The sequence below is a fragment of the Phalacrocorax carbo genome, chromosome 2, assembly GCF_963921805.1.
Source record: "Phalacrocorax carbo chromosome 2, bPhaCar2.1, whole genome shotgun sequence".
Taxonomy (NCBI): Eukaryota; Metazoa; Chordata; class Aves; order Suliformes; family Phalacrocoracidae; genus Phalacrocorax; species Phalacrocorax carbo.
Window position 1 is genome coordinate 48,679,178 of NC_087514.1, and position 24,152 is coordinate 48,703,329.

Sequence of the window (24,152 nt, forward strand, 5' to 3'; positions counted from 1 at the left end):
CTAAGAAAACAATTTTGAGAAAGTTTGTAAAAATTACACAGCAATAAAAATTAATATTCAGAAATGCACTGGAAATGTGCTGAGGGATAATGTTGTGATTGCTGTTTGATGTGAGACACCAATATTAAAAAATGCTAGAAATCTTTCAAGAAAGTATATTAAATAATAAAACATTTATCTTTAAAAAGTTGGTAAAAGCTAGTACTAGAAGTAGACAACCACTACATAACCAAGAGATGTACTTTGAAAAAACATTTTTCCCTATTAATACTTCCCCTTTCTATTTTTAGACATGCAAGAGACCATAGTTAGTTCAGACACTCGTACTTCACACATCATTGCTGTTCAAGTGGGTCACAAAGAACTCAGCATGTGCTTCTGAAGACTAGATATTACTTTGAAGCACAATTAGGAAAAATATTTCTGATTTGCATAAGATGATTATGGAAATATTTACACAAGACTTCATTTTTTTTACATTAAAAATATCTCTGATGGGCTTTGGCTATACTGGATAGGCTTTTTAAATGTCCAGAGAGTCATACATCTTTCAAATGTTTGCTTTTTTATGTAAATAGGTGGTTAGCAAAACGAAAGGGAGCTTGTCATAATTTTAGTGAATTTCAGCACAAATTCTGCAGGTATAAAAGGATACAGCCTTATATATTAGCACCTATTTTCCTTCTTTAAAGAATGGTTCCAAAAACCATACTTATAGTTGGTACATAACATATAGGAGAGGCTAATGCCACTGAACTCAATGCAATTTTAGGGATCCTTAAGATAATCAAGGCTACAGGTTGAAGTAAAAACAGCAATACTTCAGATATTATGAGGAGAGCATCTAGCATGCTCAGTTGCTTCAGAAAAATAATTGAAGCCATGAAATGGACTCGTTCTTGATGTAGCCTAGGATTTGGTCGTGACTTCTGGGGATTACTGATGTTAATGGCTGTGGCATTGACTCAGAGGGCACTGCAGGTTGTCTTTGGCAGGGGATCTAGTTGCATTTCCAAAAGCATCTTTTAAAAAGCCTTTTCCTCATACCAGGCTCAGAAACTTGTCATCCAGTTCTTCTGAGATGAGTTAACCTGGATATGCAACTGAAATTTTATTCTTCGTTTTATAGAATGGGAGGGTCACAGACAACTCTTAAACTTTTCACTAACCTATCCATCAAAGCTGAAGAAGCAAAATTTGAGGGAAAACTACTGATTTGGTGGTCTAGCAAAAAAAGCTAGTCCCTCTGTATAACTCTAATGTATTTACACTGAAGCGATGTTGCGTACACTATGGTTACTATACATATGATACAGAAATAAAATAGGTGCTATATTTCAGTACTTTGCTCCTTCAGATCATATTCTAAGCCACTTTCAGGTATTATTAGAATAACAGAGTCCAGTAGAGCTGTTTTTGTGGGAAAATAAAAGCCAGATTTAATTAAGATTATAGAATCATAAAGACTTTCTCAGTTAAGACAATCAAATAAACTTTCAAAATATCAATGCAATATACATTGACATATAAAATAACAGTTCTCCACATTGCTTATTAGCAAATTTATATTGCTCCCAAGTGTTTTTTTCTTTTCATGAAGGACTTCAGCTACCAGTGTCAGTGACACAATACTTGCTATTGCCTCCCCACATCACAAAGCTTCTAAGACCTTATTTTCTTATCAGTATTAGAAAAGCAAACTGGCATGATATATTATAGCCTTCTTAATGCAAAATGACATTGGAGACTTAAATGGTAGTCATAGTTTGGCACAAAAATCTGACTAAGAGCTCCTGGTTATCACTGAAGTCCTTTTAGATTTAAGTAAAGCTGTAACGGTAATGGAGAAAAGATGAAGCCAACATCTTCCTAGGTGACAGTGCCAATGCGGCAGCACCAGCTGTGGCAAACTGCTGGTCACACTCCTTGCCATGAGAGTAACAACATGGCAGGCCATGGCAGAGTGTTTGCTTTATTGAGAACTTCAGAAAGTGATGCAAATGTATTGTGTTTATATGATTATTATTTATAACTATTGCTGGTGATGGGAGAAATGATTGAAAGTGCCATTTTGTAGCGCTCCTTAAATTACATGCGAAGTAAAGTGATGCATTTGAAAGTGCTTATTTAGTCTTGAGTTGACTAATTGTTAATTATATTATTTTTCCTGCCTTGCCAGTGAGGTGCTGTTAACCCAAATCTACTTATTGTGAGAGATCACTCAGCTGTACAGTATTTTAACACTTTTCTACATGACATTAATGCACACAAGGATCCCCTCTCACTGCTCTGCTTGGTAATCAGGTCTTTCTCCAAAAACATTAGTATCTGTTCATACACCTGTAGTGCTAGGTGGAGAGAAAGAAAGAAATTTAAAGCTAACCTCAACTTTCCCTTCACTGACAAAGTCCTGAATTTGACCTTGAAATAGGGCAGCCTTTGGAGATTCTCACACAAGTAGGAATCCCTGAAACTTTAGCGCTATTTCCTAGTTATAAATAATAAAAATATCCTTGTTGGGTGGCAACTAATGAGGGTTGGTGCAAATGGCGATTTCGGCGGGAAGGAGTGCCGGCAGAGGGCTTACTGACTGGAGTATTGCACGGTGCTGTACTTTGTCACTCTTCTCCGGGAGGTGCCGGGGGACGCCGTGCCCATTGCCTGGCCAAGGTGGCAGTCGGCGCTGAGCATCTGACTCGTGCTGCTCAGGCCCCCCAGATTTGCCCCTCCTAGGCTTGCCCCACCCAGGCTGCTCATCCCAGACCCTGACACTACCCTCTCGGTGACCACCACATTGTGGGTGTTAGATAACTCCGAGGGAATATTTATTAAGCTGCCTGGCATGCCGGAGGCAGGCCTGAACACCCTTTCTGTCACTACCACATTTGACCCATCTACCAAATCAGGAATGCTTAGAGAGGTCGGAAGCCGGGAGTTAGGTGCGATTACTCTTTCTGTGACAATAACGTTGGACCCGTCTGTGAGATCAGGGATATCTAGCATGCCACGCAAATCAGAGGCAGATGCAGGACCGACAACCCTTTCTGTTACAACAACGTTGGATGCACGCAGAGGGTCAACACCAAGAGAGGGGGAGCCGGAGGTGTAGGTCTCAGTCACTGTCATGTTGCCGTGGAGCAAAGGATCTGGCATCGGCCTTGGGGGCTGTATGGTTGACGCAGATGTGTAGGTGTTTTCAGTAACAACCGTTGTGGTGCCGACTGGGGGAGGCATAGGTGCACTTCCGTTGACAATGATGGTGGTTCCAGGTGGTGGGAGGTTTAGATCACTTTCAGGGCTGGGAAAGGTGACGTTAACGCTTGGCCAGGGTGGGTTGACATCAGGGAAAGGTTCAATCTCTTTGCCCAGACAGATCTCTGCCAGGGTCTTAAATTTTGGTCCTAATGTATCCAAATATGTTTCATCTGTATCTTCTCCAATAAAGCTGCAGCAACCCACAGAGCCAACAGGAGTACCGACGCCTTCATGATCATATATTAATAAGCAGTCATTTGCCGGCCGACCTTCATCTTCATCTGCATACACAAATGCTTTCTGCAGTTTGCAAAACCAGAAAAAAAAGTAGAACAGAGTGACTTCTCGTCAGGTTTTTAACCATGAAGGCTCAAATTGTAGTAAGGGTTCCCTAACCACAGTAAGGTCCAGCTGACTTGAAAAACAGAACAACAACTAGATAAATTATATCATCAACATTTTTGTGACCTTTAAATAAGTTTTATTCAAACGTTACTGATATTTTATTCTTGTTTCTGCAAACACTTAGCATCTCAAATTTGGTCTGCCATCAGTGGGTCTGATGGTGGGGTGCAGCGAGAGAACGAAAGGGAATGGGGGACGAATGTACTTTTTGGGCAGCAATATCCGGGTGAAGCAGTAGGCAGAGGAGCAAAGCAGGATGGCAAGGGGAGCAGTGGAGAAGCCAGGACAGAGGGGATGGGACAGAGGGAAGCCTTGGTGAGCCCAGAGCAGAACCCATTTTGGGCAGGATGGAGACCACTGGTTTATGATGGCCTTGGGGATGGTGGGGTGGTCAGTGCAGAGGGGTCGGACAGGAAAGCGGAGAATTTAAAAAAAGTGAGGGGTGATGTTGGAGGAAGCATGGAAAGACAGAAGGGGAGGCCTGGAAGGGAGAGGCAGAGGGTTTGGAGATTGAGATGGTCAGTAGGAGGGATAATCTGTGAGGGCTTATAGCTGGCAGACAGTTAATACGTAGTGCTCCCAGACTGTGCAGGGAGATTGCGGTCTGGGAGAAGTCCATGCTCAGGACTTCAGGACTGTTCTGTCCTCCAGTGAATATTGTCTAGATTTTGAAATACAGCGACTGTTATATATTAATTGATATTTTGGTGATATATGCAATTGTAGTATTTATGACTCACAGTTCATGCTAATTATGAAAATATATCCCATTAATGCATTAATCATCTAAATTCCACAGCATTTTTTATCCCATATATAAAGGCTAATTAATATGCTGCCAATTACAAAACTGCATATTTGTGTCAGTTGCAGTTAGCAAGTCATTTAGGGAACAGAAGGGTTAAAGTCACTTCATTAATTAAGCTGTACAGGAAGTACATGTGAACAATTTCACAAAGTTCTTATCTATTCATAAACTGAAAAAGGTGGCAAATATATAAATTTGGTGGTCACTTATGAAGCTGAAATCATTTAATTGCTTGCTACCCATAACTGCGCTGTGTCCATCAGTTTTACAAAAAGGCTGTTGAGCAATCAAATCTCCTGTGCCAGTCGCTCAAAACTAGGACTACTAGTGTAGCAGTTTGTCCTACTAGTACAGTCAGCTTTGCTTTCACACCAGTCTTATATCATGGAAGTTTCAATTTGGGTGGAGTTATTTTGGATTTCCACCATGTAACTTGGGGAGGAGAATCTAACAGTAGGCTCACAGATATAACACAAAGAAGATCAGGATTACCTCAGAGAAGTAGTTGTCTAGGAAGGCCATGTTAACCCCTCCTTCTCGATACTCTTTTATTGTTCCTCCAACTGACCCTTTCACTTCTCCTGTTCCAGAAATTCCTCCAGCTGTTCCGTAACCAGTACCAGTGCCATAGCCAACCCCTGTAGTTTCTTCAACACCAGAAGCTACTACTCCGCCTCCTCCATATGTGTTCGTATATATGTCTGAAAACAGAAAAAGTTATTCTTCCTGTGCTCTTTGAAAATTTACACAGAATTTGCCAGTTGTTTTTACAAATAGTACAATGATACTACTGAGTTTCTAAAGGTATTTTAGACTAATTTCAGTCACAGGTGCAAAACATTGAAACCGCAATAAAAATTAAGCGCATATTAGCAGACAGCTAAGACATTGATTTTATTCCTGAGGCTAGGCAGCATGTGCATATGTACATTAGAAAATCAATGATGTATTTGTTTAATTGACTGGAGAGATTTCTGTCTGGTGCACGTATGTGCTGTCATGGGATTTACATTAGAAAATCAGAAAATGCTTATGGATATTTATGCAAATACATAAATGTATATGATCATATCATGGTTAAAACTGTTTTGCGTTAAAATCTTTTATAAAAGAAACAGCTTTGTAACTCCTTTCACATTTTCTAGTTAGATTGTTACAGGGGATTTCTGAGAACAATATTAGATCATAATAGTGGCCAGCATTCATAATGCAGAATGAAAATGACCTTTAAAATAAATTATAAAGTCATACTTACAGGACTTTATCTTCTCCAGATTTTTTCATATATGATAACAAGGAATGAGTCTTCTTAAATATTAGCATGTAATATAATAAACCAATTGCATACAGTAGTCTTGACTATGATTACATTAAGAAACATAGGCTAAATTATGTTGGTTGTTTTTAAAATTTAATCTTGTTACTTCCAGTTTATAGAATTTGAACCAGGGGCTTTCACCATAATGGTACTCAACAGTGGAAATGAAGTAAACCATATGTGTAAGTCTTAAACATTTCAATTGTCATGGCAGCAGAACTTCTCTAAGAATGAAGACTCTTAATTTATATTTATGCCCCCAAAAGTTCTCTTTTGATTTTACTCTAAGGATGAGAACATTTTTGAATAATCAATAGTCGTCAGAGAAGTTGTCTTGCAGAATGCCTTTTCTTCCTGCCAGAAACTAGTGAAAATGGATCTGTGCCAGCATCCTTCCTGTTGTGGAGGAAGGAATGGGGAAAAAGAGAAAGTGGCACTGCACAGCTTGATTTATTCTCTATGGCCATTGAATTCCTGGGGGAGCCTTATCTCAGAAGCATAAATTTATTGTGCTATGAACACAAATGATCAGTAATTAACTGGCTACTTGACAGGTCCTATTCTCCCTTGCGGGAAGCAGAGCCTGAAAATTGGGAAGAACTGAAACTTTCACCACTGAATTAGGAAAGAAAATTTCCTTATTGTGGCCTCAAGATCGATTTCTACTAAAACTGGTGTCTTGAAAAGACCATTCACTAGCTGGAATGATAAGGAAAAATTGCCTGAGATTTGAAAGCCTTGGCAGATTTTTCAAAATAAATGTAGTTTGTGGGAATGAATCTGATCAAAGGCTGAAAACTCAGGTCCTTTATTCATACTGGAAGTCCTACTAGCTACAGTTTGACTGACTGCAGATGTAAGGTGGAAGGGTTGAGTTACAGCTGTGAAACCGAAGTGCTGCTTGATTCAGAAGACATGAAGTTCTGAAAGATAATTTTATGAAAGCATACATAGGGGATTTTAGGATCTGCTTACCAGAGGGTTCACCAAAATCACCTCCTGCAGCTGTTGTTGGGGCAAGAATATGTGAGACATCCTGGAAAACAACATTTTGACTCTTTGAATGATGACGTTATTCCCATATGAAGACCAAGCCTTTGTGAATCATGTTAACGAATTAGCAGTCTAAACTGTTAACAACAGCTACTAATAACCATCCCCATAAAAAAAAATGTACTCCGAGTTTTTTTCATTGTCAATGTAAAAGATGATCAGTGAGGATGGTTTGTGTTACCTTGTCTTACTTTGCACTGAAAAAGCTTGCTAATTATTGTGTTTCAGCTGAGGGAATAGTAACATCAAACTGTTGGGCCAAGCTAACCGAACACAACTTAAAACACACAAACTCCATCTGCAAATGTTAATTAAGAATCACCTTTCATATCTGCCTGGCAATTGTTGACAATGTCAGGCTTCTTTTAGATGACAACACAGTGCTGCAATCACTTTCACGCTTCTAGTTAAATGTAGTCTTTTCTGTAAATACGAGTTACTGTGAGTTTTAGAAACATGGGATATAGGATGTACTGACCCTGTCTTCAGGCTGTGCGCCTTCTATTCCCCATGGATGAATTGCCCCTTCTGTGCATTCAGGTACAGGTTCAAATCCAGTTCCAACTCCACCTGCAGCGCCAGGTCCACATCCACAACAGTCACTCATTGACATCAAAATTGGAATCACTTAACAGGAAAGAAACAGGAAAGAGTGATTTAGGACATCTCTTCCTCACAGGAATTGTTGCTTTCCCCAGAGGGCAGGTGCTCAAAAACTTTTGAAAATATGTAATTTAAAATGTTTCAAACAAAGCAGCCTGCAAGTCTGGCTTATAGAACCATCAGCTGCTTTTGGAAATATATGTATTTGGAAATTCAGAATAATTTGTACCTTTAGCTATAGCAGAGCAAAGGGGGGGTGGAGTAGGGCTGTTGCTCCAACTTTATGCCTATACACTTGGGAAGAGACTTTGATCTATCTCATCGGAATGAATTTAAGTTGCATACATATGAAAATTAAACAAACAGAACCAGTCTTGCTATGTATAGCATTCAGTGAGATTCATTCTTGATATATATATGCATACATTTGTTTCTTCAGATATTGTAATTGAAAAGAAATACACATTAGTAATAATAGACATATGAGAATCAGTGGAGAGATATCCGTCTGGCTACAGTGATCTTTGGGTGAGGCTCCAGTTGCATTTTTGACATCACATATACATAATGCTTGATTTGAAAAAACAATAGAGGCAAACCCTAAACCCCAGTTTTAACAAATGGTTGTGTAGAGTGAGTCAGGTTTCCCAGTGTGCTGTATTATGCTTAGCTGTTTCAAGAACTCAGTGTTGGAAATTGCTGAATGCTTTAAATGCCAACATTGCTCGTTTTAGAAAGGCACTGCAATATTAATTCCGGCTGTCTTTAGGTCCTTAACCTAAATGGCTAAGTTAGTAACCTTGTATCACTGCAGAGGGAGTGGAGAGAGAGAGTTTCTTACACGAGACTAAGCAGAGCATCTAAAACTCTCAGTTTAACATCAAAGTGAACTGGAAAGGGGAAAGGACTACACAGTGTACAAAGTGCTACCTCACACTGCTCAGCTAAGGACATATTTACTCCAGACTACCAACTAGGAGAGATTCCCAAAGGAAGAAACGCAGTCTGTCCTGTAACATTAACCACCTGGAGCTACAAACAAAAGAGTCTTTTGCAGCTTCAAAATTTTGTGTTTGTTGATTCCTACTAATCAAAGATCAAAACCCAAAACAAACCGGCCTCCTCAAAAAATCAGGGGAAAAACCCATTTCCTCTGGTTTTGTAGTCAGTATTACTGCACTGGGAAATTTTAGATGTTGATTTCTTGACGCCCGGGCCGTGAAAGAGAGATGATCACATCTGATTGTGGTCGTCTGAGAAGTAATTGCTTGCATAAGGTCTAACTTGAGTCATTCTTATCCCTGAAACTCATATTTCTTCAAAAATACTGGGACATATCAATGAATGGTCTGGTTTGGTCCTGTTATCACAAATGCTACTTGTTTTTAATAGAGGTGACGTTTGGCAGCAATAGCCAAAATGTTCAAATTTTAAGATTATTATTTTTATTGTTCTACTACTGAAATCTGGCTTTGAGTCCAAAGGAAGCTTATTTCTTACATCTTTTCATAGCTGACTTGGAGCTCATACTTCCGCATTCATTTTAGTAATGGAATGGAAGTATGAATTGCAAAGTGTAAGTGATGTGGAAGCTCTTGCCCAAAATCTTCTGAATCTTCTACTACATATTTTTACCCTGTCTGATGGCCTGAGAACAAACCTGGATAACACCTTAGGAAAAAACTCCAAAGTCTTGGGAAGGAAGTAATTATTTCTAAATGAAATATGTATATAAATATATAGAATATAAAATATATAGAAATTTTTAAAATTTAAAAGGTAAGTTTTTCTCTGTCAAATGGCCCATGGGAGCCAACAGGTTAATAGTTAACCAGAAAATTCACCTTTTTTTAGAAGAATTTTAAAAAATACACTCTTTAGAAAATTAATTAAATTGTTTTCTGAATTTTATACTTACAAACAAATATTAATCCACCGAGAAACATCAGGCCAATGGCAGCACCGCTAAGTGTGGTAGAAGATGGGGCCTGTCTGCCCAAATTTCCATTATAAATATCATCAGTGGCTGGAGTATATCCTTCATCACCGTATCCATAAGTGTAAACCTGCCCGTCTGTGTGGTCCTCCATTTGGTCTACACCAGGCCCAGTATCACCACCAACACCGCCACCACCAACACCGCCACCACCAACACCGCCACCACCAACACCGCCACCACCAACACCACCACCACCAACACCACCACCACCGCCACCAACACCACCACCACCGCCACTAGCTCCTGCTGCTCCTCCACTACTGCCAGCATCACCACTAACATCAGTGCCTCTGCCACCACCACCGATGATAGTTATTTTTGTGGCCCCATTGGTGCAGTAATTACGACTATCACACTGACAAGCTTGCACAGGAATTATATGTGGTTTAGGGCAGCTTCGGCCTTGGTTATCTTTTACACTGATATAGATCCTGTACATGTAAAAGTCAATGTTCTGACACACTAGTTCTGCGGAGGAAGCTGCAGAAAAAAAAAAGGGAAAAATATTTAGATTAAGATATTGACTATATATACTGTACAAATATGTAATTTTTGTGAGTAATGTTCATAGAACAGAATGAAGACCAAGCATTCCCATTCTAAGATCTTCAGCTACTTATGTGTCTACAGTACTTACTCAAACCTGAAACTTATGATGTTCATTGTATGCTAGTTTTTTCCTTTGGAAAACCTGAGCCAGATCAGTGTAGCCATCAGTTTTTAACCTGAGAAATATAAAAGGGGCAAATGCCTTTTTATATCTACTGCTGCTTTTCCTGATCTTTATCTGTACAATGGTGAGCATACGAACTGCAAATTTTATACATTTTTTTTCTCTCAGAAGGAATTTACATGTGTTTTTCAAAAGTATTTCAAGTTACGCACTTACATCTGTTTAGAACAAACAGGAGGCACAAGAGTAGTTGTAATTTTTGTATTTGCCACTTAATATAGTCTTCTATGTATACAGTAAGTTATGCAATTTATGTCATTTAGCAGTGTATGAGATTTGATTAATTCATTAGTTTGTTATATCCTTTTGGAGGAAACTAGAAAAGCTTCACTGGGCACTGACTAAAATGTTTTCTTAGAAATACAAGTACAAGTTGTACAATAAATTGCAAAAGCTGTAATCTTTATTTGCCATTTTTATATGCCTTTCATAAAAGTAAAGCTCTGTCAACTAATAACTTTATACTCTAACAAAGAAATTTGAGAGTTTTGTCATATGCTTAGAATTTTTTAGAGAATGTAGAAATAAAAAGGTATCAAATTACTCCTTTTGAATTACCTCAGTAGGTTTAGACTGAGGTGTTTATCATAGCCATACTCAAGTAAAGTACAGTTTTGCTGCTCTATTTTTATTACTATATTTTTAGTTTCCTTTAAAAGGTGATAACTAGATAAAACACATGTAATGATTCTGATTCTAGTGCTAATATAATATATATACACACACACACACACACACATATAAAACCAGAGGAATTTCTTGGATTCATTTGAGCATAAAATCACATTTAAGTGAGATTAGAATAGATTCTAGTAACTGTTTTGTTTGTTATTAAATGGTTATTCTAATCTGTTATCTTAGGTAAGAGCTTATTACAATGGTTTATTCTGTTATAGAATGTAGGTTAATTTACCATTTATTGATCTGATAATCCATGTAGTTTGAGGTTCACCATGTATGCTGAATGTAAAGGGGGGACCATATGGATCACCATCCATATCCTTTGCTGTGATAATCACTGATGGGGAATGCATACATACTTTCCTTAACTCAGTATTAATAGTTGGGCAATTGTCATTGACGTCTTGTATTGAAAGCACAATGGTACCAGTAGCAGTATATTGAGGAACACCTGTAAAAAGAAGATATTTGTGATCGGGGGAATATTGATACTATAAATATTGCACTTCGGGTTGCGAAGGCTAGAAACAGGAAGAAACACTGAAAGAAATCTGCAACAAAGAGACTTTTGTTTCAGAAAACTTAATGTCTTTTCTTACCTCTGGTGATAGCCAGAACCTCTGCTCTGTACTGCCCATTGGTTACATAGATTGATTCCCGGTCAATAACTTTGTTCAGTGTGATTTCACCAGTGTTTTGGTTGACTCTGAACCAGGCACCTGGATCACGACCCATACTATACCTGTATTTGATGAAGTACAAATACTCAGCATTATGTTACAAATATATGTATTACATATTCATTTTGCAAATAATATTTGACATTTTGGAATATTTTTCTTCAGGCTGCGCTACGGTGTATTGCATTTCACCCTGTTCAAGCAAAATGCCTGTAGACTTCAAAAGATGTAGACTAGAAAAATAATTAAGAATAAAGTAAATGCATAGCAGTCCCTTATATTTTGAAAGTGGTATCATAGTCTAAAAGTAAAATCTTTCTGGGCCCTGTAAACATTTATTAGAAACCTTGTTGATATCAGTAATTAAATCCACAGCTGTTCCTATAATATTCTACGGTTGTATTTGCTAACATATCTCTCTGCTTTATGAAAACTTTTCAAACCTTTGTAAATTGCATGCATTTATTTCTACACACATTTAAAAAGCAAATTATGGTCCCATTAATTATCATTAATTTCAGCAGAAATAATGTTCAAATAATTTTTTTTTTTACTGTAGAATGAGCTGGTAGTGACCTATTTTAATTGTTTAATATTGCCCATTATTGGTGTTTTCTTATTGCTTTTTTAGAGATGCTAACGAATTCCCTATTTGTAGCAGGCATTTTGAGAAAAAAAATTCTTAGGTTGGGTTAGAAAAAAAATCTCTTCTGATTTATTTAAGTTACACCTGTTAGAACAATGATATTTTCTTTGTCTTGTGCACAAAGCTAAGGAAAGTAGGTCAGGAAACAAAAGCAATCATAGCACAGAAATGGGCTGAAGCACGTACTATTCTATTACTAATCTAGTAGTATTTTGTAAGTTGTTTTTTTTAAAGCATCGTTTAAAATACCTATTCCTCATCCCATTGAAATCTCAGTTAAAAGAATTATTCCATCCAGAGTGTTAAGCAGAGCAGAGCTTACACGACATTTGATGCAATAGCTCCGGTGTCTTCATCAATGGCTGTGTATGCTCCCACAATATAATTCACTCTTGTGCTTTCTGATAGAGAAAACACAATTGAAGATGGATGAAAATATGGTGGTTCAACCACATTTTTTACTGCTATTGTGAGGGGTGTTCCAGACATTTGGAAGGAATGCGCAACAGACTTGTGGAAGGAATTTTCGTTGATGACACCAATAGTCAGTGGGTGAACTTGGTGTTGTTCATAATTCAGTTCCTAAAAGATAAACCACAGAGAACTAAAAAATAAATAGGAGTTCTTTTAATTTTATTATATATTTTCTATTTTAAATGGTTTAGTGGCAGTGTTTCTACTGCTCATTTAATTTTGTTGACAATTAATGAAAACTATTTTAAGATTATTATTTCAGCAGTTGAATCACAAGATTTATACGTACCTTAACTACTCGAACGATTCCTTCATTTGTGTTGGGGTCGGTATCAATTTTAAACCAGTGGTTTTCATTACCAGATAAAATTACAAATTTTGCTCTCCAATTGGGTGTATTCTCTTCATCAGCATCCAGAGCTTGTATACGTAGCACTTCTGAACTGAGTGCATTTTCTGCAATACTTGCTGAAAACTGGAATAACAGATAAATACCTATTAGTGAACACTAAAATATATAATGTGAGGAAAACACAGCTGACTGCAGAGATTCTTTTGAAGGATGTCCTGCCCGCAGTCCATGCTAATTTAATAAAAATCATGGGTTCTAGGTAAACTGTGATTCTGGCTGCAGATCTGAAGAGCTGTATCACCTCAAGTGTTTGCAGAGGCAGTTTAAAGGAAATGGATTTGTGCTTTCTATAACAAAAGATCATAGAAAGATTGGGTTAATCTATGTAATCTGGCCATATTGCGCAGGTCTGGACACTTGAATGACTGGATTTTTCTGACACTGATTTCTCTGAATACAAAAATAGTCTATGTGTATGCTATCAGAATTGTTGTGCAAGCGATGGATTGGATTTTGAGCATGCTTCAAGGAAACAACCCTGTTAATCTAGCGGGCCATTCAAATGTGAAAGCATTTGAAAGCGCGTTAGGAAAGGCTTTGTTATCATCTGGGGTTTTGAACAGGGTTTTAAAACAGTGCTACTGCTTTTGGTATTAAAAACTTACAGAGCTTTGAGCAAGAGTTGGGAAGTTGTCATTGACATCAATAACTTTAACAACACAGCTACAAAGGGATGATATTCCATCTGCAGCTCCATCCCGGTCTGATGCCTTCACAACAAGAGTGTAGCTACTATGTTGCTGTCACAGAAAAAGAAATGAGCATATTAGAAGGACTACCTGTACATCTTAAATGTTATAAATACTCATGTCTTGCTACTATTTCCTAATGCAGGGCTTTGCCTTAGATGCTTTATTGTAACATAAAGAAAAAATGCATTTCTCCCTTAATTTTTGTAAAAACTACAACTTTTCTCCGCCCCCCCCCCCCCCCCCGCCAACATATATACACCACAACATCATGTTGTTTAACTTTGAAAAGAGAAATGTTACCTCTCTGTCAAGAAAATTTGCAATATGGAGTTCTCCAGTATATTTGTTCATAATAAACATGGGTGGACCTGAAGGTTCCTGACTCTCTATCTTGAAGGCAATTTTTGAATTCAAGTGATTAGGTTCATCTGCATCTGATGCAATTATTTTCATCACCAGTGTGTCTAAAAATAAAAAATAATAATTAAAAAAACAAATCAGAAAATCTATTTTGTTCATGCAAACAACTCCTCAAGACAATGCTACATCTTGGTGTATAAAAGGGATAGATTTCTATCTGTTCATTGACATTTGCAAAGAAAGAAGTTTAATTTTGTAGTACTGATTGTGACTGAATGTTAATTACTTTAAAATGTATTAAAAATTGAGGTCAGATGGAGTAATGCAGCTCTTCGCTGAACTTCTTTAAGTCACCTTGGGGGCTATGTAAAAACAGTAAGTACTGAGGTTGTAGATATTAATGTAAGAAATCTCTACAGTTTTAAATGAGAATTTCTAGCAAGTAAAAAATGAGTGTTAGGCACCATTGCCTTGGTGCTATTGGTGTGCCTAATATTGATTGCTGTACTTTTGGTAAAAGGAACCATTTTTGTGGTTGAAGTAAGGGTTTATTTAGTAATATTCTGCTGCAACTGCAATACTCAGGTTACAAATACAAATACCTGAAATAGAAAAAATGGTAAAAAATGTATTTTATATACACTCAAAGGAAATAAATGTAGGTGTAATGTTATTTTTTTTTAATGATAAGGAACGAACTGATTTATTTAAAATTTTCACATCTGAAAGAATTTGCATGATGGTATGGTTAGAAACTGGAACATTCAGCAATGTGTGGGAGGAAAGGGGGAAGGAAGCATCGCTGCTTAATTTTAGGCAATGAGCTTGGGCCCTGGCTTGAATAGCATTTGGAGAAGCATCTGCCACTCCTTCCTCTGCAGTAGCCCTGGTCAATATATGTCATGGCCTGAGAAAACATAGAATGAGCACCCCAGGTTTATATTAACTGTATTCTGGGAGCTTCACTAACTATACTATAATAGGCATAACGTAGTTACTTACTGTCCATACTGCTTTCTTCAATAGATCCTGTAAATACAGCTTGTGCAAATACAGGAGGGTTATCATTTATATCCAGAACTCTGACTCGAAGTTCAAGAGGTGGTTCCAAATCTACACCCGTCACTGAGTGTTTAGCAAAGCAACGTATCTAGATAAAAAGATTTTCTAATTTTAAAACCAAAAGTGAAGTAAGTTAAGTAACAATCTGAAAAAAATGGATTTGCCTCCTTCTGGTCTCCCTGCCCCACCCTGGATCCATCATTATGAAGGTAAAAGAAAAAAGGGAATACTTACAACAAATATTGGGGTTACTTCCCTATCCACTATTGCCGTTATATTAATTTCTCCTGTTCTTGGGTTAATAACAAATATTCCGTAGGGGGCCCGATCAATTCCAACTCCAGAGATGCTGTATGTGATTGGATTGTTTTCTTCACAGTCTGATCGGATCTACAATAATAGATAATAATTTATGCTAGTTTACTGAGGACACCTGCAGGGCTTTTTTCCCTATTATTAGTTCCAGTAAAAAATTCTATATAATTTCAGTTTCTCAACCACATATCACAAGATTGACAGAACACAACTGACAGAACCAACGGAAAGCTCTTCTACAAAACAGTCGGCCTCGAGATCATCTCCCCTTAAGTGCTGGATAGGCTTTCTATTTCTCTTGAATCTTCTGGCAGGGAAGTGGAGAGAGAAACTTCCAAGAGTATCACACTGTGGCTGGACCTCAGTAAGGTTACAGTCAGGCTGAGAGGCTGGGAAGACATCTTTGCTCTGTTGCCCACAGAAGTCATGCCCTATCCTTGAACTTCTGCTCAGGGGTTTCTCAAGGTGACAGAGAAAAGAAAAATATTGTGATCTAGTACACAGGTGCTGCACGTGAAGAGACTGTGGTTGGAGCTGTCCAGGAGGTAGACAGACGTCAGTGTTCTAGGAAGCCTTTGGTCACTCCTCAGCAGCCACGTGAGTTCACCTTATGAGACTGTCTCAGGAGATCTGGAAATACTGCATCATCTTTCTTTTATTCTACTTTCCTCGCTTTGACTACTCTAAGCAAATATATGTTTAAACCTCTCTGCTTTTATCATCCTGTCTTTAGAAAAACTTCCTAGACAGTGAACACTTTTGTTTTTCTTTCTACTTACTCTGGCAATTGGATTTCTCTTAGAATTATCTTCTCCTTCTCTACAGGCTGCAGCAAATTTGATCCATTCGCGTTTTTGTCTTCTGAAGGTTTTCCATTTTGTTGTTCCATTTTCATTCCATTCTTTTACCTTTGACAGAGAGTTCCAATATCATATGACCAGCAACCGCAATCCATTTTAAAGTAATACAAACATTCAGAATTTCCAAAAATAAGGAGAAAAGTGTTTTTTATAGTTCATGTGCTTTTTTATATGCCTGTGAGTCCCAAACTCTAAGACTGTACATGTTTACTTTAAAATTATTCCTGTGTATGAGATACTCCCTTGTGGTCAAGAGAACTTCTCTTGAGAGGGTGAGCAGGTTTACCTGTAACTCTTTAATATTTAAATATTTTTTTTCAATCTTCAGAAATGTCTTAGTTCAGTATTTTCCATTTAATTTTTGAGTGGTTACATTTCATTGAGCAGAAAATCAGGTTCTAAAGAAATATATATTACCTCTACATGAAATCCTGTGCTGAAATCCAAGAGCACCTGCAAGAACAAGAAGATTGGCATATAAAAATTCAGGGCAAAATGCAACTGCTATACATTGCCCTACTGCAGGACTGGAGCACTACTTTTTCTCATGTCTATTGCAATAGCCTATCTAGGCGGTAGCTACAGGATTTCCATAAATGACTTTGTGCAATTCATGCAATTCATTTTTTCTATATCCATCACTTGAATTACTTGACAGTTAACACCTTCAAAATTAATTATGTCTTTCAGGGTAGCACTTTGACTTTGGATGGATGTGCCATAGCAAATTTCAAGTTATACCTACATCAAAATACAGCTTTCGCACAGATTTTTAGGGTGTAACTCCTCAGCTGAAGAAAGAAGTGGTTGCAAGAGTTGTTATTAAAAGGTATGTTTAGGAAATGAGGAGTATTTATATATTCTAAAGAATTTATTCCTTATTCTTTATTTTTCCTTATTTAAGAAACTCCACAGTAGACCTGGAGTACATAACTATGTAGTTTATCCAAAAAGAACAAAAATGTTTTATTGAAACTTCCCACTGAGGTTGAAGAAATTAAGTGTAAGATGGAAAGCCAACTGCAGTCATCAGGCAGATTTTCCTGGAGTGCTGTGGGCTTTGATTTGAGGTCTAACTATGCAACCAAAGTCTTGAGTAAATAAAGGTGGCAGGATCAGATGCAATATTGTAATTTAAAATTAAAATTCAAATAATAGAGAATCCTCAATTTCTTGATTAGCACCATTTAAAAGAAGGCATAGTTTAGTTAATCTTGTTCCTAAATAAAATATGAAAATGAAGTTCACTTGGTGAATGTACTCTTCAGAGCATCTCTTCTGAGTTTAGGACCTGCCTCTGCTCTCTTCAGATGATAAAAGGTTAAGAACATGTGATTTGCGGGACTGGATGCTTGCTTCATTCATCATTGGGAGAAACAAAATATCCAGGTGACTCAAAAAGTGTTGCAGAGTTTCCCTTTTCTTGCCCAATGTTGTTAACAGCTGTAGTTATCAATCTCCAATTTCCTTATTATTTCCCAGTACTGTAGAGTAGCTTTTATTTGTTTTGGCTGACATATTTTATCTGGTGGCTTTTATGTCAGTTATACTTGGATAAAATCTCTGGCAATCTTTTTCTCTATGGTAGCTTTACCTCATGGGACTTTCCTCACTTCAAATTTATTGCATTGTTCTGTCAAGGCTGGAAGATGGGCACAGACTTTTTTCAATTTACCTCATGTTAAAACAACCTCTTATATGCAATAAATTAATGAACAGCGGCTTCACCCTTCTTTCTCTCTTCTCCCTCTTTTTCTCATTTACCTATATGCTGTAAGGGGTCCACCATCTGTCATTTACAAAGCAATGTCCCCAGTGATGTCATCTGGCCCAGAACATTCCCTGAGACCTTGGCACATAAGGGCTGCCCTAATCTGCTTCTGAATGAGGGAATTCAGACTGTGGATCTGCCCATTTGGTGTGCATATACCTTGAAATGTTTTTGACTATTGCTGGAGTAAGGATTTTTTTTTCTTGTTTCTTTGAGCAATTTATTGACATAAATGGTTAAGAAAAGTACTCTGGGGGAAAATTATTACAATATGTTCATGTTGTGCTAAAAGCATGATTACATCTTTTAATCTGAGTTTATGTCTTGTTGACTATTTAAATCTTCAGCTGCAGAATGGGTTTCAAATTCATGTGCAGCCATTACTCATCTCAGAGAAGGGACAATATCAGACTCCATTTAAACTGTGGGGGTTTTTCACCCCAGTCGGAGCTCAGGCCTGTTCTTTTATATTTCCCCTTGGAGCCTGGGGAAACATGGGAGAGTAGAAGGGACAGATTACACCCTCACCAGAGAGCCTGAGTGATAAAGTCCACCTGGAATAGCACTGATTCAACGTCTCAGTCTCTTATCAGTTGTTCCCACCGGCGGAGCAGAGCCTCCTTTTGTGAGTAAAGTGAAATCCTCCCCACCCTTAAGCTGAAATCTCTTCTGGCATGCAAGCAATTGTCTTGACCCAGAAAACTATGGGTATACGCCTCTCAGTGCAATGTTAGTGAATCTTGTCTACTGTCTGCATCCTGTGGCCTATTCTGTTATTTAACAGTGAAACTAGTATCTCATGTCCAGCCACATCACTCAAATGGTCAGCAGGCCTAACTGACAAACTGCATTGAGTATCTCTGAAATAAGAATTATGCCTGTTCTTTAAGGGCATGAATATTCATTAACCACTTGATTTCAGCCTATAGGGATTTCTGTTTTCAAGCAGTGAAAAATATACATTTTACACTGGAGTTTCACCCTTGGTTTTTGAGCAGGAATATCAGTATCAGTAATGCTGGGACTGTAAATTTAGGCTTTGTACTTCCACACTTGTCCCGTGCTAACTAAGGAAAACCCCATTCTGCTATGCGTTGCTAATCTTGAAAGAAGTCTTCATGTTTTTTAATCCACAGTCCTTAGTAGAGTTTGTGATATTATTTGAAAAGGCTGATCCGATGAACTGTGTTTGGTATGTCTCTCTCAGCTACAGCTGTGTTATAGGAAGGAGGGCAGGCAGACACCAGACGAGGTTGTCTAGTTCACCAGCTAATCCTCAACAATTCTGGAGTGACATCTATCCAACTTGATCCAGTGACGGAGGCTCTTCTGCCTCCCCAAGTAATGTTTTTTGATTCTCCACTATCACCAGCAGTTAGAAGGCTCCCTCCACACCAGCTGTCTATTTCTAATATCTTTCTGCGATACAACCCCTTTTTTTTTCTAGTGCTATTTCCAGCAGAGAAGTGCTGTCTCCTAGCAGCTGACTCCAGCATACTTCTAGGTAGTGAACAGATTTCCCTTCTAAACTAGTATCCAAGTACAGTACTTTCCATAGATTCAGTGATTAGTGATAATTAAAGCAATAGGAGCCACTGGAATGTGTGGGATGCATCCTGAGGACCTTGGGGTAGGCATGCTGATCAGAATTATATAAACATTTGCAGTCCTGTTAGTCTCTCAGAGACTGAAAAAATGGAAACTTTGTAGAGAAGCTAGAGGCTTATTGCACAAGCTGTTTTTGGTTTGGGTTGGGAGAGGTGCAGACAGGAAACATGTTTATGGTGACTGTCATTTGCACAGTGGCCTGCCTGAAAGCTTGTGTTTTATTGTAATGGTACAGAACCTGAACCTTGTGTCCAAAATGACACTTTAGAGTCACACTGGAGTTATTCCAGATTTATTCTGATGTAACTGGGAACAGAATTAGGCCCATAGGATGTGTATGGTTCTTTGCACCTTCAAAGCAATTTACAAACAAGAATTAACTAATCATTAATTGAGTGCCAAGCAATATTATACGCAATTATGGAATCCTCCCTCCTCCACCTACTCAAATCTGAATGACTGAACACGCCTTTAAAACGTTCCCAGCATTATTCATTTTGGATCTGCTTCTCTCTCTTTGAAGTCAGCAGCGGTATTGTTATTGGGCTGGATGGGAGGAGTGCTGAGAACTCACACATATTATATTAGTCATCAGGGTGCCATGGTAGCTCTGGTTGTGTCAGCGTTTTGGGACTTTTACGTCTTTCTTACTCAGCCAAAGCTCTGACTAGTAAAGAGTTGAAATAACGAACCCTTCCCTTTATTCATTCTGCATCCCTTTAAAAAATGATAAATCAGTGCATATGAAATAATGAGAAGCAGAGTTGAAACATTAGACAAAACCTCATCTTTTAAAAAGCAGCCATTTGATCACTTTTAAATCAAAACATGAATGTGTTTTTGTCTATGCTTTTCATTTTTGTAGGCCACTAATGAATGTGCTTCTTCCAATTTAAAGGGGAAGTTTTTCAGGGTGATTTTTCTGGCATTTTGTTTTCTAATTCTGCAGAAGTCAGGTGTTCCTATTGCTTCCTGTGTTAGCAACTGACATCAATATTTTGTATTGCACCCAGGATGGAAAATCCATTGCTATTTCAGAAGAGCTATGGCAATGCTCGTGTCAGCCAGAAGAACACGTTACAAAGTTTTATTTATTTTAAAATATGTTTATTCAAAGAACTGGCCATTTTGGGAAAGTTTCCACTGAGATTGTTTCTGTTCTGCTGAGTTGTACAAATATAATGAATTTCCATACAGTAACTGAGCTTAACCATTAGAAAAATGAACAGAAAAGTAATTTCAATAGAGGGTGTATGTCATTATAATTAAAATTTGAGTTTCTCAAATTAGTCATGGTAAGTCTCCTCAATAAAACCTGAATTCTAATATGGCTTAGGGTGCTCTAGCTGCAAATGCATGTTTGCTTAGGGGCCACTGTTACTTAGGAATGTAACGCTACAGACTTAAGAACCTAATCTGAAGTGATAATTCCTAGATGTGGAATTGCTTTAGTTTCTATTTCTACAACAAAATTCTTTGGCAGAAGAGCCTGCAGGTTCCTGGCTATATCCTAGCAGACATTTCATATGCATATGCAGGGAGAGGATTTGGCCCCTTAATATTTTTATGTTCAACCAAGTTATGCGTAGGAGGTATAACCATAGCCTAACAACTTGGGGGGGGCGGGGGGGGGGGGAAAGCAGCATAGATAGCACATGGGAAAATGTAGCCAGACAAAAGTGCATATAAGAGATGTGGTGAATTTACAATCATTAGCTGTCACATGATAGCTGGCAGGAGAAGAGTCATACCTGATCAAACAGGTTATTTCCATAAAACGTGTCTCTGCAAGTATCACAAACAGAACTCCCTTACTCATGAGAATAACGCCTTTGAAGTCACGTGAGCAAGGGTTGCAGAATCAGTCCCACCAATGGTGAAATGCATATAGGAAATTATTAGTTTCGGGGCTGGTAAGTTTTCTTCTCTTGAAAGTGTAGTAGTGTACTACTTCACAACAATTTTATTTGATACAGCTTAACAATATACTAACCAGATACACCATTCAGACAGGTGATTTTCATGAAAGATTAATCAAGCTGAAACCCAAGACTGTTTCTCAGAATACACTAAAATGGGATACATAATTCTAATTTATTTAATCTCTACAGTTTGTCAGTCAGCTTTCTATAAAGTGCTGAAAGATGCTATTAAACTGTACAGGCCACCACGAACACTGCTGTGCAGAAGAATGCATAATAAGAACAATTGTTCTGATTGGGTAGTAGAAGTTCAAATATTTGATAGTCATCAAAATGTAATAGGAATTTTCACAATTGCTCCTTTTCCTGACCCAACAAATATCCTGCATCAGTCACTATTTTAACAGTAATATACATAAAGAATGAAAATGTCTCCAGAGTTGCTGAGAGAAGAGAAAGCAGTAAAATCTCTTTTGAATGGACAGATTAACTCTTTTTTTAAACTTTGACACATCAGGAGTATGCATCACCAGGTAACTGAGTAAAACAAATAGTCACTAATGCTACACGAAAATTCAGAAGCGTTAGTGTGACATGCAACATGCCAATCTGAGAGACCTCGGTGCTGCATTAAACAAGCAGAAACTCATCCGAACCGTAACTTGCTTTTGCCAAGTTTTGTCGTTGTCTGCTTGGCAGCTGCCCTGTGTTGCTTGTATCTACTCTACTGACTGCAGAGCTGTCACCTGAAATTAATGGATTATCTTTTCAACGTCTTAGGATTTCATATTCTATGACAACAAACACTTTTTCCCTGACTATAACATTTCTAGAGACGTCAGTAATGAGACGTTAACAAACATTTACTCTTACTAATACATTGTCTAAAATGTAAAATTGTGTGAAAGCCACAGAGTGATATAACTATAATAGAAATCCTACGCTTTTCAATCTTCATGGCCTAAAACTTCTACCTAATTTCAGAAGATCAGCACAGAGCAGTAAAAATAATCCATGCAAAAATCACATTGCAGGAGTAGAAGGGCCTCCATAATTCTTTCAAATCCTTTCTGGATAATTTCTGTGCCTTGATGAACATGTTATACAGCTATGCCACTTGACCATAGCCACAACTTTCCTTTTACAGTGAGAAACACAAACCAAAAGAGTGACACTTTCATCATGCATTCACTTGCTCAGCTTATGGCGGCTCAGACACTAATGCACCACAAGACAGGAATTCTTCGTAACGTGAAATAATAGGCCATGTCTTGATTTTTACTCAGCTAAGGTCTTCACTAAACTTCATGTTTTTTTGTTTTTTTAATATAGCTGTAGGATTTGGTCAGCTCTGAAGCGCTCTGGCTAATCAGTTTAGAAAAAGATATTTGCTCTTCATATTCCCTCAACTCATAAAAAAATAAAGACATAGAACCAAATTATATCCAGTCATTAGAAGTTTTATAACAATAAGACTTTTATTAATAACAGTGACTTCTTAAATAGTAACCACGGGCAACATTCACCTGAAAAGTCATGCACTGAACATAAAAAGTTACATATTGAACATCAACGGACTGCAGAAAGTCTAAATGAAAATAAATATTTACCAGCATTTAATGGAAAACTAAATTATTTCTATAGAATCTTCAGAAGTGCAGTTTAAAATAAGCACAGCTTTGGTTTTTATGCTAAATTTCACAGGATCTTTTTGGGGGTAATTTACACTGTAAAATGTAATGGTCTGCTGAGGAAAGTTCTACTGGCATAATCACAGAATTTACAAATATTGTTTTAAAATCTGACTTACCAATAAAAGGAACAGAAAAGCAGCCATTCGGTGAGGGAGCCAATCCATGGCATCTGCCTTCTCGGATACAAGTCCAAGTGAGTTATGGTTACAAGCCTGTTCCTTTTCCCCTCCCCCCCCCAACTCTGGTGTCTATTTAAAAAGACACTCGGTAGATGTCCTTATACTCAGCCCTTCAAGGTGTCTCTGCCTCCCTCTGAGGGAAGCACTGAAGATGCTGTATAACAGAGTGTCTTTCCCCACCCCAAAATCCTGGGCTGGTCTCACCTGAAACGCTTGACAACATCATTATTGCTGGCAGGTAAAAGCTAAGAGACACACCTTAATTCTTATTGCATTGAAACACTTTGTTGGATACGAAAGGGTACATTTTAAAAACAGAAGGCAAGCTTTGCTGGGAAGATACCAAGTGATTTATAAATTACTCACAACACCAGGAATCATTAAAATGGTAGCTTATCATTGCTCTGAATGCAATCACCAGTTTTCTCCTTGCACCAAGTACAATAGAAGATCTTAATGAATATTACTGTAAAGAATATGGACTTTAAGAAATTATTAGTTTGAGTTAAAATCTAAGTCCATTTGTTTACTTCCAGGTGTGAAGAAGTCAGTTCCGTGCACATTGTTGACAGACGTACAGCACTCAGAGCAGAATGGCTTGTCATTAAAGAGGGAACGTATT

General features: G+C 37.8%; 1 protein-coding gene across 1 annotated transcript; it reads right to left on the reverse strand.

Moving 5' to 3' along the window:
- Positions 1-1,329: 1,329 nt before the first annotated feature.
- LOC104052638 (desmoglein-1) lies at positions 1,330-23,567 on the reverse strand. Its single transcript, XM_064445447.1, has 16 exons — positions 23,468-23,567; positions 16,774-16,809; positions 16,276-16,404; positions 15,416-15,571; positions 15,122-15,269; positions 14,060-14,223; positions 13,673-13,807; positions 12,945-13,130; positions 12,504-12,763; positions 11,455-11,597; positions 11,088-11,306; positions 9,361-9,921; positions 7,318-7,466; positions 6,762-6,822; positions 4,961-5,169; positions 1,330-3,555 (listed from the first exon to the last, which is right to left on the reverse strand). Exons 1-16 carry the CDS (start codon positions 23,513-23,515, stop codon positions 2,584-2,586), a joined length of 3,576 nt encoding a protein of 1,191 aa, XP_064301517.1. The 5' UTR covers positions 23,516-23,567; the 3' UTR covers positions 1,330-2,583.
- Positions 23,568-24,152: the final 585 nt, after the last annotated feature.